The sequence below is a fragment of the Sceloporus occidentalis genome, unplaced genomic scaffold, assembly GCF_023333645.1.
Source record: "Sceloporus occidentalis isolate IW3139 unplaced genomic scaffold, rSceOcc1.0.p SCAF_7, whole genome shotgun sequence".
In the NCBI taxonomy this organism is placed as follows: Eukaryota; Metazoa; Chordata; class Lepidosauria; order Squamata; family Phrynosomatidae; genus Sceloporus; species Sceloporus occidentalis.
In genome coordinates this window covers 12,485,617-12,503,379 of record NW_028316987.1, presented here as the reverse complement: position 1 = coordinate 12,503,379, position 17,763 = coordinate 12,485,617, and the positions used below count along the sequence as shown (strand labels likewise).

Here is a 17,763-nt window from a genome sequence, read left to right as displayed (position 1 = left end):
AATTCATTCTTGTTTTATATCAAACTTTAAAGCAGCTTTTCCAAGGTGCAAAACTCTATTGACAAAATAGGTTCAGCACTCTGGATAGCACCTTGAAAGTCCAGGCTACACTCCAGAGCAGATATACCACCTCACTGACATGGAAGCCTCTGGAGACCATTGGGATAGCATTCGTACAAAAGACAGTGTGTTAGCTGACACCATCTTTGCCGTGAGGAAGGGAGAGACCTTTTCAGGTGCTGGAATAGACCAGGTACGCCATCTTTTCCTAGTGATTTATTTGTCCCAAGTGTCATGAGTGCAGCTTCCACTTCACTTTCTAAAATTGTACATTTATCTCTGCAAATGGTTCTTCCTTGATTGAATTTGTCATCCTTTCATCTCTTTCATATTTGTTCTTCAGTGTATTGTTTCAATTGCGTTGTACTTGGTCATGTAATGTGTCCTCCCACGGGCTGTATAGCATCTCCACTCTTGTTTTAAACTTCTCTTTAATTTCTCAGATCTTGTAGAAGAGAACTCTTGGTCTTCCTTTTTTGTTGTCATCTTCCATTTCCTTGCATTGATTATCCTAGTAGTTCTCTGTTCCTGTGCACAAGCCACTGAACAGATGCATTCAGGGTTCTAACCCTAATTCTGTCACCTTGAAGAGTGCTTGAAGAGTTTCATCTGTCATCCATTGAGGTTTCTCTTTCTTTTTGGCTGCAGATAATGTATTTTTGCATTCCTGCCTGACAATGTCCCTGGCTTTAATTCAGAGTTCTTCTGGCTCCTGGTCAATTAGGTTTAATAGTGCAAATGTGCCCATGTATACAGTTGCCTCTTTGGTTGCTTGAAAAATGTGTTTGCAATTAACAAACTTGGCCTAGCAAAATTCAATCAGTTTCTCTTCTACTTCATTTCTTGATCTTAGGCCAAATTTTCCTACAGTCTTTGATTCTGCTCTGTTTCCTACTTTTGCATTCCAATCACTTATGATTAACAAGAAGTCCTGTTCTGTTTTGTGTGATCAATTTCCTCCTAGACTTCATCACAGAATGTTTCCATTTCTTCCCCTTCCCTGCCTCTGTAGTTGGAGCATAAACTTGGATTATGATTATATTGATGGATTTTCCCTGACATCTTATTGATATCAGTCAGTCAGACTTTGCATTACTTTGACTGCTTTTGCTACATTATTTCTATTAATGACCATGTGAGGGAGGGAAATCTAAAGTACAGTGTACCCACGTCATACACGTGTGCGCTATATGTGCCTTTCAGCTTATGCTGAAAGCTGCGTAACAGAAGAGGGAACGGCACGTGCGCCCCATGTACAAGCACCATTGTTTTCAATGGGGCTCGAGCATATGTGCTATTTGCCTTATTGGGGGGGGGGGGAAATGGATCCCCGACATAAGGAAATGGTGCACCATACTATTTCCCACTCTCACAAGTTGGAGAAGGAGATCCACTTGAGTAAAGTGTAAACCTCTGCCTCCCCACACCCAAAGCATGAAAAATTACTTTTTTGGAATAAAACCTCCAGAAATGCACAGCCACCATGTCTGTTGGGGAGCCCCTCAGAAAGACTCCATTTGGAGTCTACTTTCCCTTCACCTTCTGAAGCCAACTAGACAGTTGGATTTTTGCAGTAACATATGGTGCATGTAAACATTCCCACCAACTTATTAGGACAGGCTCCCCCAACATGGTGCCTTCCAGAGATACTGGATGCCAGCTCCTATAAGCACCCAACAGACATGTGGTTACCTTGGCTTTCTCTAGCTGTGCCAGGGCCTGACGCTCTGCTTCCTTGTGTAGGGCTTCACGGTCTTCCTCCAGGGACACATCCGAGTCAGAAGGACGACTGGTATAGGACTCAGCAGAACCCTAAAGAGAGTTATAGGAAAGAGAGTAAAGGTAAGAGTGAGAATGAGTATTACTCTTTGGCTAAACATACACAATGAAATCAGCAAAGACTCTACTATTTGGATCCTTCTTGTGGCCTTCAGATAAAACTCTTTTGAGATCTTAGGGGCAGCCTACAGCCACCTCTGCCTTTGCCAGATTGGGGATGTGGCAACCGCACCAATCTGGCCTTTCTGCAGTGCAAATAGGAGCTACAAAAAGCAGCTCCTTTTTGTGCTGTGGAAAGGGCGCTGTAGCTGCCAGCACCACAGCTTTATAGCACTCCTTTGGCACTTGGAAAGTTATTTCCTTTGAGGTGTAGTCAGTTTAAGGGCATATCTACACTGTACTGTAGTTGGAAGGTTTGAAATTGCAGTTTCACATAGACCTGGGACTGACCGCCTGAAAAGGGCGGCCTGCTGGCGGCCTACTTTTTCTGTCACATGGCGGGTTCTTTTTCTGCCACAGGGAGGACATAACGAGTGCGCCAATGGCACACTTGTTATGTAAACGATGTGCGGTGACATGCAGACACCACCCATCACTTATATCACAATGGCGGCACCCGAGTACACAGGGTGCCGCCATTGTAATGCCGCTGACACGTATTAGGCTTAGGGACCATGCGGTTGCCACATGGTCCCTAACACTAAAATAGGCGCCAGTACGCCGCTTGTTGGTGGTATGTACCACACGAAAGACAGAAGATGCATCTAGAAATAATGCTGTTTAACACCATTTTAACTGCCATGGCTCCACTGTACAGATTTGTAGTTTTGTGGGGCACCAGCACTCTGGCAGAGAAGGCTAAATACCTTGTAAAACTACAAATCCCAGGCTTTGACAGGATGAAGCTACAATACTTAAAGTGGTGTCAAACTCTATTACTTCTACAGTGTAGCTGCATCCTCTGTCTTTGTGAAGCTGCAGTTTCAAGCCGTTCAACTGTCCTGATTTGGCAGGAATAGTTCCAATGATTCCTCCCTCATCCAATTCTTCTAGCTGCTTTTATAATATTCCAGTTTGCACTTCTTTAACTCAGTGGAGGCAGAGGGCAGGGGTGAGAATCTTGTCCTGCTCAGTAGGCTCAGGCAAAAGCAAACTGCTACACCTTCTCCTAGTTTGCGTTCGTCCTTTTTACTCATAAACAATTTTGCCATCTTCATCATACTCTCATACTGTTTGGCCACACATGTTCCAGTTTTCATCTGTGAAACGTTAGAGGTTATGCAATTTGGCAGGTCTAAATATCCTAAAGGTACCAGATCCTATATGATCTTTCAAGCTAAGCAGCATCAGCTCTGGTTAGAACTTGAATGGAAAACCACCAATGAATTCCAGGTGCTTTAGGTTATACTGTGGAGGAAAGAACTGGCAAAGTCACCTCTGAGTATTCTTTGCCTGAGAAAACCCTATGGAATTCATGGGTCATCATAGGTGACAGGAGACACGCACACAACAGATCTGCCACACTGGATTTACACTTGCTTTGAAATATTTTTTTTCCTTACACAAAATAATATCTTTCAAAGTTTTCAGGGCAGTAGACATGTTAGTTTTCTGCAGCAGAAACAAGTGTCTGATGTTCTAAAGCTGAATAATATTTTGCAGAATGCTTTGTGGACAGTAGTCTACTTCAACAGAAGCATGAAAGTTTCCTCCATTGGCAGATTATTAATTTGCATTGTTCTGTGAAGTAGTGATGAGTGGCATTGTGAGGGATCACTTGATTGCTTACAGTAGTTTAAAGTCCAAATTAAATCAAACTTAGGATATGCTACAGCCGGAGGCTCATGAACATTACCACAGTCATAGTAAGGCCACTGCTGATAGGTGCCGGTAAGAGTTTTTCAGATGTGGAGTTTGAAGTAACTTATAAAAAAAATTAACTTTGCCTAAAACCACATTTTAACCATTTCTGTAAAGCAAGAAAAGCCTTTAATATCACAGAGAGGAGTACAAAAAACACACAACAACTTTGTTTCTAATCCAGTTCTGTAGTAGTAAATTATGATGAATCCAGTAAAAGAAAAAAGTTAAACGAATAACCTTTTTCTTTAAAAAGGGTATTCGAATAGATTCTTGATCCTCTTACAAGTATTATACCTGTTTACTTTGTAGTAAGCGCTACTAAATGTAATGGTTGTTGCTTCCAAGAATGTGTACATTGGATTATAATTATTATTAATTCTAATATAATGTTTTAGATTATTCATAGTAATTGCTGATACAATAAATAAACTATTATCAACAACACTGGAAACTTTCTCTGTGGTTGCTCACTCCTCAACTATCCTCAACCTAGACAGAGCAATACCATATTCAGTACAGTCACCTTATTCCATTAAGCAGCTCTGGTTGTTAAAATGAAAGATTTCAGAAAGTTATAATCTGTCTGCTTACCAAAACCATCATAATCATTGTCTAATAGAACTGTTGCTGTGTTTTTTAATTAACCTGTAGATCTGTAATTACTCAGATTCTTTTTAACGTTCTTCTTTCAGAAGGAATAAAAATAATAATTCTTTTGATGAATGGATCATTAAATCTCCATGCATTCTTGAACACAGGTAGCTTGACTGGGGTGAGAGTGAGGGTCTGAAATGTCACGTTCATTAGCAGCCCCCCATGAGGCTAGTGTGGGAGATGGGTTTACTGCAAAAGCTGAGCTGAGAACTCTCTAGGAAGCAAGAACTCCTGGGGCAGCTGTCAATCTATCTGGCAGGATGGAAGCCAGGAGCATCTATGCCAACCCCATTCAGTACAGACTACTTCTCAAGAATAAAAGCCTATCTACTACTCTTTCCATTTGATGCTGATTGCTTTTCAAAAATACATTTCTGCCATCAGAGGTATAGTGCCCATTTGTTAAAGCCACACTTTGCCATAGTCTTTTATACCTCCTTGAGAGCCAGCATGGCGTAGAGGTTTGAGCGCTGGAATACGACTCTGGAGGCTAGGGTTCAATACCCAGCTCGGTCATAAAACTCACATAAAACCTTGGGCAAGTTACACTCTCTCAGCCTCAGGGGAAGACAATGGCAAAGCCCCTCTGAAGAAACCTTGCCAAAAAAATCTCATTATAGGGTCACTTAAGGTCTCCATAAGTTGGAAACAACTTGAAGGCACACAACAACAACAAAAGTGAAATATGCAAACATGATGCAGGCCTTTATCCAAATGCAGAAATGAATAAAAGGAAAACTCATACGCATACCATCAGTCTTCCTTTACAGTTGGCCTTCTGAATCCATGGATTCAACCATCCATAGCTTGAAAATATTCAAAAATATATAAATTCCAGAAAGCAAACATTGATTTTGCCATTTTATATAAGGGACACCATTTTACTAAGCCACTGTATTTAATGAGACTTGAGCATCCATGGATTTTGGTATCCACATCAGGTCCTAGAACCAAACCCAGCAGATACCAAGAACCCACTGTACTTAAAGAGCACATGTGCTGTTGAGAAGAATGACTTTTCACCTTCCAAAGGTACAGCAGACTGGATACCCATCCTCACCAAGAAAAATCAAGATAAAGAAAGAGGAAGGCAGAATCCAACAAAGAAAGTACTTGCATGGCAGGCTAGCAAATTGCTCCAGTGGCAGCCCAAAGTTCAACTCTCAAATGAGCATCTTGCTAGGACTAAACCAGATAGCTCTTGGTATTTCAGAGCAAAAATAGTTTCCTGCTTCTTACTACTACTCTCTCCCCAAATGTTTGTAACTGAACTTTGCCTCTGGTTCTACTCCAGATGAGAAGGCCACATGTGATGGAGCTTCTCCAAGCCACAACAATGGGACAAATTAGAAAAGCAGTCAATATATGCAGAATTACGGTTGCCAGACTGAAATCTGTAGAGCACACTTGTGCCTTTAACGGTTGTGTAAAAGAGAGAAATTCAGCAGGTGTTGCTTATCACCCAGGCAGGTAATAACCTATGGCTGCTGAAATACTCTCTTCTGCACAACTACTTTAAGTACACAGGAGCTTATTCCAGTTTTGACTCTGAGAATCCTATGCAGAACTCACAAGATTCAGGCCTGCAAAGGGTGTGAACATGAGAGGGTTATTACTAGTATAGTAACATCATCCTGATGCTCACCAACATCTGGCATTTAGGAGGAAGTGGGCTTGGAGGAGATTAGCTACAATAACAAAACAACAATAAAAGATTCTGCACAAAAATGACAAGGTGGTTTCCAGCATACTCCTGTCACGATTCCATGAAATGTGAATTAAATCCAATTTTTAAAACAGAGGCAAAGCTAAGATAACGACAAATTCCCTAGTGCAGAGCAAAAGAGAGGTGTGTATGTGTAAATCAAGGAGTTCTGTTTCACCCAGCCAGTTGTACTGGCTCTTTGAGGACTTCCATTTCCAGCCACACAACCTGAAATGTTTCAGAAAGGGATATTTTGTTGCTGCTCCTTCTCTTGCTGCTATCATCTGCATTTATACCCCGCATTTTTGTCACAGTTGGGATGCAAAGCAGATTACAAATTAAAATGATTACAATATACAGTTGGCCCTCATATTGTGCGGGGGACAATAGGAGGGCCTCCCCCCGCCCAGCAAAAACAGAGGCTCGCATGTTTTCAAGGCTCATAGGTCTGAATAGGGTGCGTCCCTGGGCGCATGCACCATTAGAAATAATGGAGGTCACCCCTCCGTGCACAGTTGAGGTCATGGATCTCAGATCTGCAAGTTAGGAGGGTAACTGTATAGTGGCCCTTGGTATCCATTGGGGCTTGGTTCCAGGATCTCCCATGGACACCAAAATCTGTGGATGCTCACGTACCATTAAATACAGTGGCATAGTAAAATGGTGTCCCTTATATAAAGATGATAAAATCAAGGTTTGCTTTTTGGAATTTATATATATATATATATATATATATATATATTCAAGTTGTGGATAACTGAATCCACAGAGAAAGAATCTGTGGATACGGAGGACCAACTGTACTTAAAAACAAACAAAAAGTCAACATTAAAACAGAATTAAACTAGTAACAATTTAAAACATACACTTAAAAGGATAAAAAGTAATGTTAAAAATTACAATTAAAAACAAGACAGCATTCTCTTAAAAGTCCTTCAAATGTTCTGTACGTTTTCAGAGCTTTTGATTTATTTGGGGCTGCAAAATATCCACATAGCTTTTTGTACTATTTATGCTGGTGTCCAAAAGAGCAGAGTCTCCTTCCTTGGAGGTCTTTAAACAGAGGCTGGATGGCCATCTGTCGGGGATGCTTTGATTAAGATTTCCTGCATGGCAGGCAGTTGGACTGGATGGCCCTTGCGGTCTCTTCCAACTGTATTATTCTATGATTAAAAGGTGGTGTGGGGCCAAGGGGTTAGACAAAAAATGAGAAACCTGTAAGCAGTCATTGTCAGATGGTGGGTTCAAGGCAGAATGGGAGAAGAGAAAGCAATAGGGAGGCATACATGGTAGAAGGGGCTGTTCCAAAATCAGCCAAGGCATTACTCACCACCTCAGAAACATCATCCAGCTCATACAGATACATCCTGGGAAGCAGAGGTGGCACCGGCAACAGCAGTGAGGTGTGGGCACGCCACCAGCACCCCTAAACCCACCACCACCACCAACTGAGCATGGAGGAGGGGAAGTCAGTATTCAAAGTGTCCAAAAGAGCCAGAGGCTGTGGAGGCTCTGTGGGGCAAAAGAATGGCAAATCCAAGTGCAGACAACAGCTATCTTCCCTCCCTGCTCCCCCCCCCCCACAACTTTTAGAGGGAGCAGGAAGAGGAAAACCCAGCCGAGAGGCTTTCTGGTTCGACAGCGTCTTTGCCTCCAGTGCTTTCGATCTTCAGACTAGAGTTAGAAAGTGCCAAGAGATGATGACGTGCCTCAGAGATGCAATTGGCTTATTCCTTTATGTGTCATTTATTAGCAAAGCTGATCTGTAGCTCAGTTATATGTGTGTATATGTGTGTGGCCATCTGTAGCCACATTATTTGAAGTTACTGAAACCTGTCTTGATTCAACAACAAAATGGTCTGTTCGCATTAACAATTAATAACTGAGGTCTTTACATCTCCAGAATAAACAGCGGAAACCTTGTATGCTTGCTTGTGGCTTACTGGACCACAGGCACTGTGTTTTAAAGTTGAATATACCAGGCCATGTCTGAATTATGAATTATGGACTGGCAGATCCACTGGGGAAATAACCAGAATCCTAGGAATAGCAGCTTGCTTGCTTTCATCTGAGTGAAATAGGTACAAAAATTTTGTGGCTATACAAAGGAGTTCCTCCTGCACATTTCCATAATCCAGCTTCCTAGCATTTTGTACCCAGTGCTCATGTGGTGCATTTGGAACCCAGTGCCTATATCTGTTTGTTGAAAATTGCCCTTACTTTCCCAAAACAGTCTTGGGTCTTTATCCGTGTGTTTAAGATTTCTCTTCCATTCTGGCACGAGCGTTCATCATAACACAGTTGGACTTATTTTGTCCTCAGAGCAACCCCCTGAGAGCTTTTGAGTTTCACTGCTGAACAGGAATTTGAACTTGGATATTCTGTTTCCAAAGCCAGCACTGAACACTAACTATGCCACATGGACCTCTTGCCTTTAGAAGCTACAGTGTCTAACCATTGCCTTCCAATGTAATCATAAGCCCCGTTCTCATTCACCATTCACTCATTCATTTAGCATTCCTGTCTATAGCATTATTCCTTCTGAAAAATTTGGAGTGAAATAAAATAACACAAAAATTTGTGGAAAAAAATTAGATTTGCCATTTTGAACTACAGAGTTTGGTTTCCAATCTAAAATCTTTGGCCTATTTCACATGAGACATTTAAAACTACCTCTTATGCTATTTGCGCCATATGCGACTGCTGCTAATGGAGGACAGAGCATGTACCTAAAAGTGAATACAGATGGCCACAGACAGACAGATGTAAAGAAATGCAGCAAAGCAAGAAGAAAATGTATTTTTGTGTTTCAAACAAGGCATGCCCAATGGGTTTCAAACAAGGCATGCTTGTTTCAGGTTATTTTGCACTTCTAGGTGGATGCTCTCTGTGCACCTTGTAACACATGGCCAATGGACAAATTGCACTGGTGATGAAAGCATCAGAGGTAGAAAAGAAATAAATACATTTTAAATAAATAAATAGATAAATAAATTTTAAGAGAAAATTATGATTCGCCTCTCCACATTGCTCTTCCACTGAAATTAAATTTCATGGCATGAGTTTGGCTTTAAAACAAAGTGTGTGGAAGTGTGCATTTTGTTTTCAACATGTTAGTATTTCCTGGAGGTTTCCAAGAGTGCTAATTGGCTTGAAAGCAAAGAATGTGTATTAAGACATCTGCCTTTTTAAAAAAGAAATAAATTACAGCTTCTGGGGGTACTGACACCATAACAATGATCTAACAATCTCAATAAATAAAGAGGTCTTGTAGCACCTTTGAGACTAACTGAAAGAAGTTGCCAGCATGAGCTTTCGTAGACTTAAGTCTCAAATGGCTCTGAGGAAGTAGACTGAAATCTACAAAGGCTTATGCTGACAACTTCTTTCTTTCAGTTAGTCTCAAAGGTGCTACAAGTACTGAATTTACAGGCTAACACGGTTATATCTTTGATTTCAATAAAGTAGCACATATTACACAACTGTCAAAATGGTTATCAAAGAAGCTTGACACATCTCCAAACACAAATAATTCCACTATGAGGATCCCACAACCAAGAAGGCACTCACTCAAGCCACTCTTCCCCTTTCTGTCTATGTGTCTTCAAGTTGCATGTCGACTTATTGCTACCCCATGAATTTCATAGGGTCTTCTCAGGCAAGCCGCCCCAACATTTCACAGTTGAAAATAGGCACACACATCTTAAGAGGCCAGAAGCTGCACCAAAGCTGTGCTCCAATCTTTAGGACTGGAGCGTGGCTTTGGAGCAGCTTCCGGCCTCTTATGACGCACGCATCATTTAAACAGCATACCTCCAAAGTGACCCAAAGCAGCTTTATTTTGGCCTGTCTAAGTACAAATTAATTTGCACTTTGAATGCAGTTTGCAGCAATGGAAGTAAGCTGAGGACAAAAGGAAAAAGTGGGAGGAGAATGAAAATGGGACTTTTAAAAAGCAAGTGGGATGACAGAGGATTCATTGGGATGTTTTAGGCCCTGAACAGATCAGCGATAAACACCAGCATCGAAGCAGAGTGGGGGTATGGCAACTATACCCTGCGCTCCCGACTCTGCCCCCATGCCAGTGTGATACTGCGTGCCCCACTACATGGCAGGAGGCATCATGGTGCTCCCTTGGCACAGTGTGTACATGCACTGTGCCAAAGGAGTGCCGAAAAGTCACGGCACCAGCAGCTATGTCACCCTTTCCACAGACCTGTTGGTTTTGGGGCATGGCGTGTGGTTGTTGGCAGGGAAAGGGGAGGCATCCCTTCACCCCTTAGGAGCCGTCTGTAAAGCCCCTTAGTCAGACAGGTTTTTAAAACAGAAAGTCTTTAAAAGATGGGCTGGGGGGTGTTATACTGTTTTATAGTGTACTGTTTTTAAGTGTTTTTATCTTTTTACTTGCATTTTATTCTTTTAATGAGCGATCTATTTTAATACAGTAATAATTCAATTCTATTTTAATGCTCTCTTTTGAATGTTTTTAATAGTACTGTTCTTTCAAATTGTAAGCTGCTCTGAGTCGCAATTTGGGGAGAAAAAAGTGGAATAATAATAATATGACTGTCCTTGCCAAATTGTGACAGTTACTCTCTAGCTATCATTCACAAGCAAGATCAGGAGTGGGAATCATTTCAAAGATTTCAAAGACTTTTCCTCTCTTGAATGATTCTCTGAAACATCACCCTCATTTTCTGGGTGCTGGGGTCTTTTGACATGTTTCTGGCTTGTTCATATTCTGAGCTGGGCATGCCAGGAGAGTCATTCAAACAAATACTATGCCCCCAACCCATTTAGGGTCCTTATAAATCAACATCAATATCTTGTTCATTTCTGAGTTGACATATATAGGATTGTCTCATATGCTCTGGAATTTAAGAAGTGGATTAATATTGAATAGGACCACTGGGCCATCTAGTTGAGAGGTTTCAAGCTTAAGTCTTTCCCAGGCATACAATCCTTTACCACAGAGTTTAGACATTACTACACCCCTCAAAATCCCCTAAAATGGCTTGAACATTCTGAGTGTTGTTGTTCAAAAAGGTAACTTTTCCAAGCTCTGCTTTCACAGGTAAAGCACACATTCTACCACTATGTGCCTCCTGCTCTCATAATACAGATTATACCTGTCTGCAACAGATCACATTTTATTGCTCCATACAACTTGGGAATTAGTTTCCTGTCTTGCACTCATATCTCTCTCCATCTCCCATCCTGAACTTCTGGGAATAACAAAGGAAAAAGAGAAGCTTCTATCCTTTAACCCCCAAAACTCCAGGTCTGAGCATCTGCAGTTCCAGGAGCCCTTTCACACTACACAATTATTGTGCTGTATTTCACTTTAACTGTTATGGCAACATCCTACAGAATCCAGGGGGGGGGGGGTTGTGATCTGCTCTGGTTGGGAATTCTTAAATGCCCCTCTGCTTTCCAAACTGCAAATCCCAGGATTCTATGGAGTGGAACCATGGCAGTTAAAGTGGAATCACACTATTGTAATCATGTAGTGCAATGGTTTTCAAATGGTGAGACGAGCCCCCAGGAGAAGCGCAAGAGTTGCTCGGGGAGGGGGGGCAGACATGAAAGCCATGAGCCTTCCTCTCCTCCCAAACTGTTTTATGTCTAAAACCTACACATACATTGATTTAAATATTGATTTGAACTATTTCCTTATAAAATGTTAAAATATGAAAATACATGAATGTGTGAATGAAAATATGCACACTAAATAAAATATTTTTATTCATCTACTACATCAAGGGAGGGGAATTGCAACATCTGCATACAGATGTAAAGGAGGGGTCCCAAGTGTAAAGCATTTGAATACCACCAATGTAGTATGATAGGACCCCAAGACCTCCCCAAGATTTCATTTCATACTGAAAATGTACATCACTCCTGTAAGATAAGCTTTATGGGTGGTAAATGGTGCAGTAGAAGGACACAGTCCTTGGCTCAGTGTGAGGGAATCATGGGAATTCTAGTTTATTTTGTCCTCAGGGCTCTGTGACAGAGAAGGCTAAATGGCTCCCAAAACTACAGTTCCTAGAATGCCCGAGCACTGAAACCAGTTAAAGTGGTTTCAAACTGGATTATTTCTGCAGTGTGTTTTGGACCTAGACATTCTATTCCCTTGTGGCTGGCCAATGGGGTCACCAGACTAGGATATTCTCCCACCCTATAGAAGATGGATTTCCAAGGCTTATATAGGTTTCAAAGAAGTAGCAGTGTTAGTCTCTTACATCATTATGAAATGCAGTACTCCAGCCGAAGAAGTAAATTTATATCCACAAGCACACACATGAAAATAAAAACAAGTTAGGGCTTTACCATGAGCCCTATTCTCGAAGCAATTACATCAAATTTCCCCCAGAATCAAATAAAGGCAATTGCAGCATGTATCCATGAGCCATCTCCCATCTTAACAGGTATGAAAACAGGTTGCTAAGAGGAAAGTTTATTCCCATAGCCCATTCTTAGCCATTAACCTCCTCCTTGAAAGCTTGAACTATCTATGCAGAGTCTACAAAATACAAACCAACCTTTCTCTGCCATTGCACACTAGTAAAGGTTTGGCCACAATACTGACAAGGAACCTAAAACCCATCTGCCTGGTGACATGAGACGCATCTGGCATGGGCAATAGCCATGTTGGCTGAGAATGAGGGGAGCTGCAGTCCATCACACCTGGAAGGTGCCAGCGTGGGGAAGTTTGTAGGATGAGTTACAATATCCAAGTGGGAAACAGAGCTGACGTTTGGAGTCAGCTGGCCCATGAAGAAGATCACACAGTCTTTGTCTAGTTTCAGTAAATCTCAAGACTGTCACAATTTCTTGGTGCTAGACTCAACGCTGCTGATGTGGATTCGCAACAACCCTAACACATACAATAATAATAATAAAAATACTTTCCAGTACATGGGAGACTATCTTTATCTCTGACTAATCATGGCAGCAATAAAGGTGTTAGAAGCACACTTAGGAGCAATTAATCCACATTCTTACTAAGTGTAGAAGGGATTACAACGTAACAGGTTGAATATGAGTTAGGTAACCGGGTAGACATAGACCCCACGATGCTTACTTGTATGTTACCTCATGTTATATTACCAGATGCCGCAATAAACCATGTTCATGATTCTGTTCTCTGCTCTTATGGGTGACATTTCACGAACGATATCTGGAAAGCTTAGTATTTAAAATATATGCTTTCCCCATCCCCTGAAAACTACAGCATTTGCACATATTTACGGTCAATTACTGCATTTTAAAAGCAGTTGACACACATCCAGGTCCCAAATGTTATCATTTCCAGGGATAAAAAACAAACACGCACACAAAAATCACCTTCATCCTTAAACCTGGTTCCTAAATAGCTCAAGGTTAGTAGCCTACCAATCAAATAAGTACCACCTGGAAGCTATACTCTAATATTATCAACACATTTGGGAGCAGCCCAACAGCTAGTACATGTAGGAATAAAAAAAGGTTCTAACTGTGCTTAACATGGGGATAGATATATTTTAGATGTATAGAGCAAATTTACAGAACTGATGTATGCCTGTAGATAGATAAATATTTATTATGGTCACAGACCAGCATAAGAACAACAAAATACAATAGGCAATAACACAAATCATAAAAAAGTTATATATATGCAAATATAGATAATCATCTATCTGTCGGAGGACAGATTTATGCCTGTAAATACAGGTGATGGGGAGGAGGAGAGGGGAAGTTGGGCAAAGGAGTGGAGTGGACTGGCAGGAGATGACTTGAGATGGGAATGCTGGGTTACCAATGGCATGGAAACCATCCAAAGGGGCAGCAGTCAAACCTATTCTGAGCTCTAGAAGTCCAAACGTGGGTTGGGGGCCAAACTAGTGAAAGAATGGGGTGGGATAGGCAGTAGGGCACAGGTAAGGGGGGATCTCTCTCCTGAGGAGGAGGATCCCAAGCCTGGGAAGCCAGGGTGGAAAATAGGGAGGGAAGTGCAAGTGCTCACCAAAACGGGCCTGGAGTCTTTGCCGTCGGGTGTCTCCATGCTGCCTGGGCCTGGTGTTATGTGGACAGCAGTGGCTCTGCCCGATTGCTGGGGGCTCGGGTTACAAACATACTGCTACATTTGCAAACTGCTGGGGTATATTTAGCCCAGGGACTGGACATCCCAGCAATGGGGTTGGGTGGGGGTGGGAGGCTATGCCAAGAGTCATTCTGGTTGACTCGCATGTAGAAAGCAAATGTTCTGGCTTGGCGGTGGGCCGGTGAGTGGGTGAGTAGATAGATGGGGAAAGTGGGGAAAAGAGCAGCACCTGGTGGAGACTCAACATTATAAAGGAAGCCTCTGTGATGCTGGATATTAAGGGTTAGAATGAGTTATAAACTTCTGCACAGCTTCAAATGTTTCAGTCCCACCCCTCCAAAATATCGGATCTTTCCCTTTCTGACTGGGACTTATTTAAAAAGGGTCCACTTTCCATCATATTTGAAGGTCCCAATGTTCAGTGCTTGGAAAAATTACTTTTTTGTTGTACTACACTTCCCAGAATCCACGTGTCAATTGCTATGCAGTCAGGTAAATAGGAGGAGCTGTAGTCCCCAAGAAAATAACCTTTTCAGGCTCTGCATACACACACATTCAGTGACTCACTGTATTGTAGGAAGTGTATTCAGGGTTATCTGCTAAGCTCAGGTTCATCTGGGGACACTACTTCCCAAGGCACATAAAGGATGGTTCAAATTCTGCACAGATCTGATAGTGCAAATTAATGGAATGCATGCTCATCATCCTTTAAACGAACGAAGACATTTCATTTGCATGCTTTCCCATCCTCTGAACCCAATATTCGGAAAAGACTCAGGATCCATGGGGAGGGAAAGGAATGATTTATGCCTAGTAGTTGGGGATTATGGTCAGAATAGTATGGATGGGACACAAGAGCAGTGGAAATTTAACTCCCAGGCTAGCAGAACACATCTTATTGCCGTAGGGTGGAGAACTAGAATTTTGGCCCCATAGGACTGATCATATGCAGAGCATGTACCCACCAACATATCCCCGAAACACACCCAGATTTTTTGTTCTGACTTTAAAATTTTCCTCAAATCCTCCATGGCATCTGTTGGAGGCTAGGAGGACATGGCCAGCAGAAGACCTTGGAGGGCTGTGCCCCTTTCATACTTCCCTGAATGAATGAATAAATATAAATATGTATTGCCCCACAGTGTTCCCTAACTCCTTGCTCATTTTGACCCATGCTCCAGGGCCCTGGCATTTTTTCAACATGTGAGGCTGGAATGACAGTTGCAGACACTCAAAAGTTGCATATGGCCATTTTTCTGAGTTCAGAAATGATGTCTCTTTTACTTCCAGTCTTTAGAATCTGGTAGCCGGACCCTTCTTCAGGCATAGTGGATGGGTCTAATGAGCAAATAAATAGAGAGATGCACATCTTGCAAGGCTTTGAAGACGCGATTCTCAGGTTTTGACAGGGGAAAAAAACATTTGAGGGTGAATCAGATAAATCGCATTCAGCCCATGGTTCACACCCTTTAAGTCAACTCCAACTTCTGGCAATCTAAGAGTGAATGTATCATGCGGCTTTTCTGGCAAGACTTAATCAGAGGAGGTTTGTGATTGCTTTCCTCGAATGCTGAGAGTGTGACTTGCTCAAGTGGATTTCCATGGGTTTCTAACCTTGGTTTCCCAGAGGCCTTATCCAATGCTCAAACCACTATACCACACTGCCCCTTTTGTAGTGATTACATAAAGGCTTTCAAACACACTTCAGCAACCACAAGGGCTAGAAAATTGTTTGAAACTAAGAAAACCTGGGATAATCCAGATTTTAACATCTCGATACTAGATCTGCTAGATACACACAGGATTCTATAGATACAAGCCATTCTCTATAGACGACAGACCTAAAGATGCTAAATAGCTCGGGGAACAGCTTTTCTCTGCCACAGAGAAGTACAGTTTGTTTCTTCTTGATTCACGATTGATTCTTCCCTTGGCAGCTTCATAGTTCTTTTTTGACTCAGTGTCTCTGTTGAGACTTTGCTTGAATACTAAGTGAGTGAGCAAACTGCATCACATCTTCTATACTTTTCCCTTGCTCCCATCATAAAGACTCCTCTGGTATCAAAGTAACTCCCTGAATCTGGTATCTTACAAACTGTGTTTCCTCGACCCTGTTGCAGCAACGGTTTGAGTCTTTAGGAAGCTGATCTGTCAAATCGCATACAATTATGCACATATATCTCAATTAATGAAGCAGATGTGTTCATCAGCATTACTTCTTTAACAGCAAATTTGCTACCAGAGGCAGAAATAACATGGGAAGAACAGGAATAGATTCCTGCATCACAAAATGAAGGACAATTCAACATGTTTCAGCAAAGCTTTTATCCCAAACTAGTAATATACATCTGTGAAATGAAACAACCAGGCCATGTAAGCCTTGCATAAATAAACAAAAATAATTTGAACCTTCTAGAGCCTACTTGAAAGCTCTTTCCAAAGTATATCCAAGGATGACTTTTTCTTTCACCAGCTTCCATTTTTCTTACAATTTCCAATTTAGTGTCCAGACTTACAAACCAATGCTTCTTTAACATGTTAGAGTAGCCGATGATAAGGCAGGGTGATATACTATTCTCCGCCTTTCTTTCTGTTTTGTTGTTCATGTACACTCAGTGAGGGATTATGGAATCACCTGCTGTTTACATTGCCTATTGTAAAAGGGTGTACACAGTTACCATAGCCGATACAAGGGTAGAATCCTGCTCTTTCCCAACTCAAGCTTTATTACTGCAGACACACTACTGCAACCTGACACCAAAAGTCTTGTTTCTCCAGTCCTCCTCTTTCTTCGTCCCAGTGCTGATGCTGCTAAAAAATGTCCAGTTAGACTAACGATAAGAAAGGAAGGTGTTAAAAAGACCTTATGAAAGGAGCTTCTTTATCAGAGACTTTGTGAACTGAGGCAAGCCTGTATTTGCATCAGAATCTTCCAAACGGCAGCTTGCAAGCTAAGCATCTTAGAATTAAGTCAGTTTAGAATTACAGCTTAAAGTCAATGTTAATGTTAATAAGCTTAATTACAGCTTAAAGTCAATGTTAATGTCAATAAGAACATTAGCTAGATAGAGAAACTTATCTGAATGAATTTAACTTCAGATCTTCATACCTCTACACTCACTTCTCAGGGTTATGGGACTAACTGACTCCTGCTGATCATACTCTTCATCTACACAACCTGCTCCCAACCATTTCCCCTCAGCCTGTAAGCAATAACATGTTTAAGATAAGAGCTGTTGGGAAGAGTTCATTGCATCTCCTCCCACCCAATTTGCATCCCTACCCACCCAATTCAGGAGTTGCTAGTTTGGGATTTGAAAATCCGAATCCAGGATCCCAACTGTGTGTTGACTTTATTCTTGTTGTTAATTACTCTTGGGTCCACCCTGACTCATGGCGACCCTGAGGATGAGACAAGACCCCTTATCCTCCACTTCTCTGCTTAGGCCTTGCAATTTCAGGCCCGTGACCTCCCTAATTGATTCTATCCATCTTTTCTACCTCTCTCTTTGTGTGTCAGTCCTTCCTTTTGTTTTGTTTGGGGCTGTCTCATCACAGGGGTTTTTTTGGTGAAAGGGTCTCGCAAGGAGGTTCACCTTTGCCTCCCTTCATGCAG

The 17,763-nt window shown here is 41.7% G+C and overlaps 1 protein-coding gene across 2 annotated transcripts in view; it reads right to left on the bottom strand.

The window, feature by feature from the left end:
* CACNB1 (calcium voltage-gated channel auxiliary subunit beta 1) overlaps positions 1 to 17,763 on the bottom strand; it is a 62,693-nt gene that overhangs the window by 24,609 nt on the left and 20,321 nt on the right. For both annotated transcript variants that reach the window (XM_089531935.1, XM_089531936.1), the window contains exon 3: positions 1,753 to 1,872. In XM_089531935.1, coding sequence (XP_089388061.1) covers positions 1,753 to 1,872 — 120 coding nt within the window. The remainder of the gene's footprint in view (positions 1 to 1,752; positions 1,873 to 17,763) is intronic.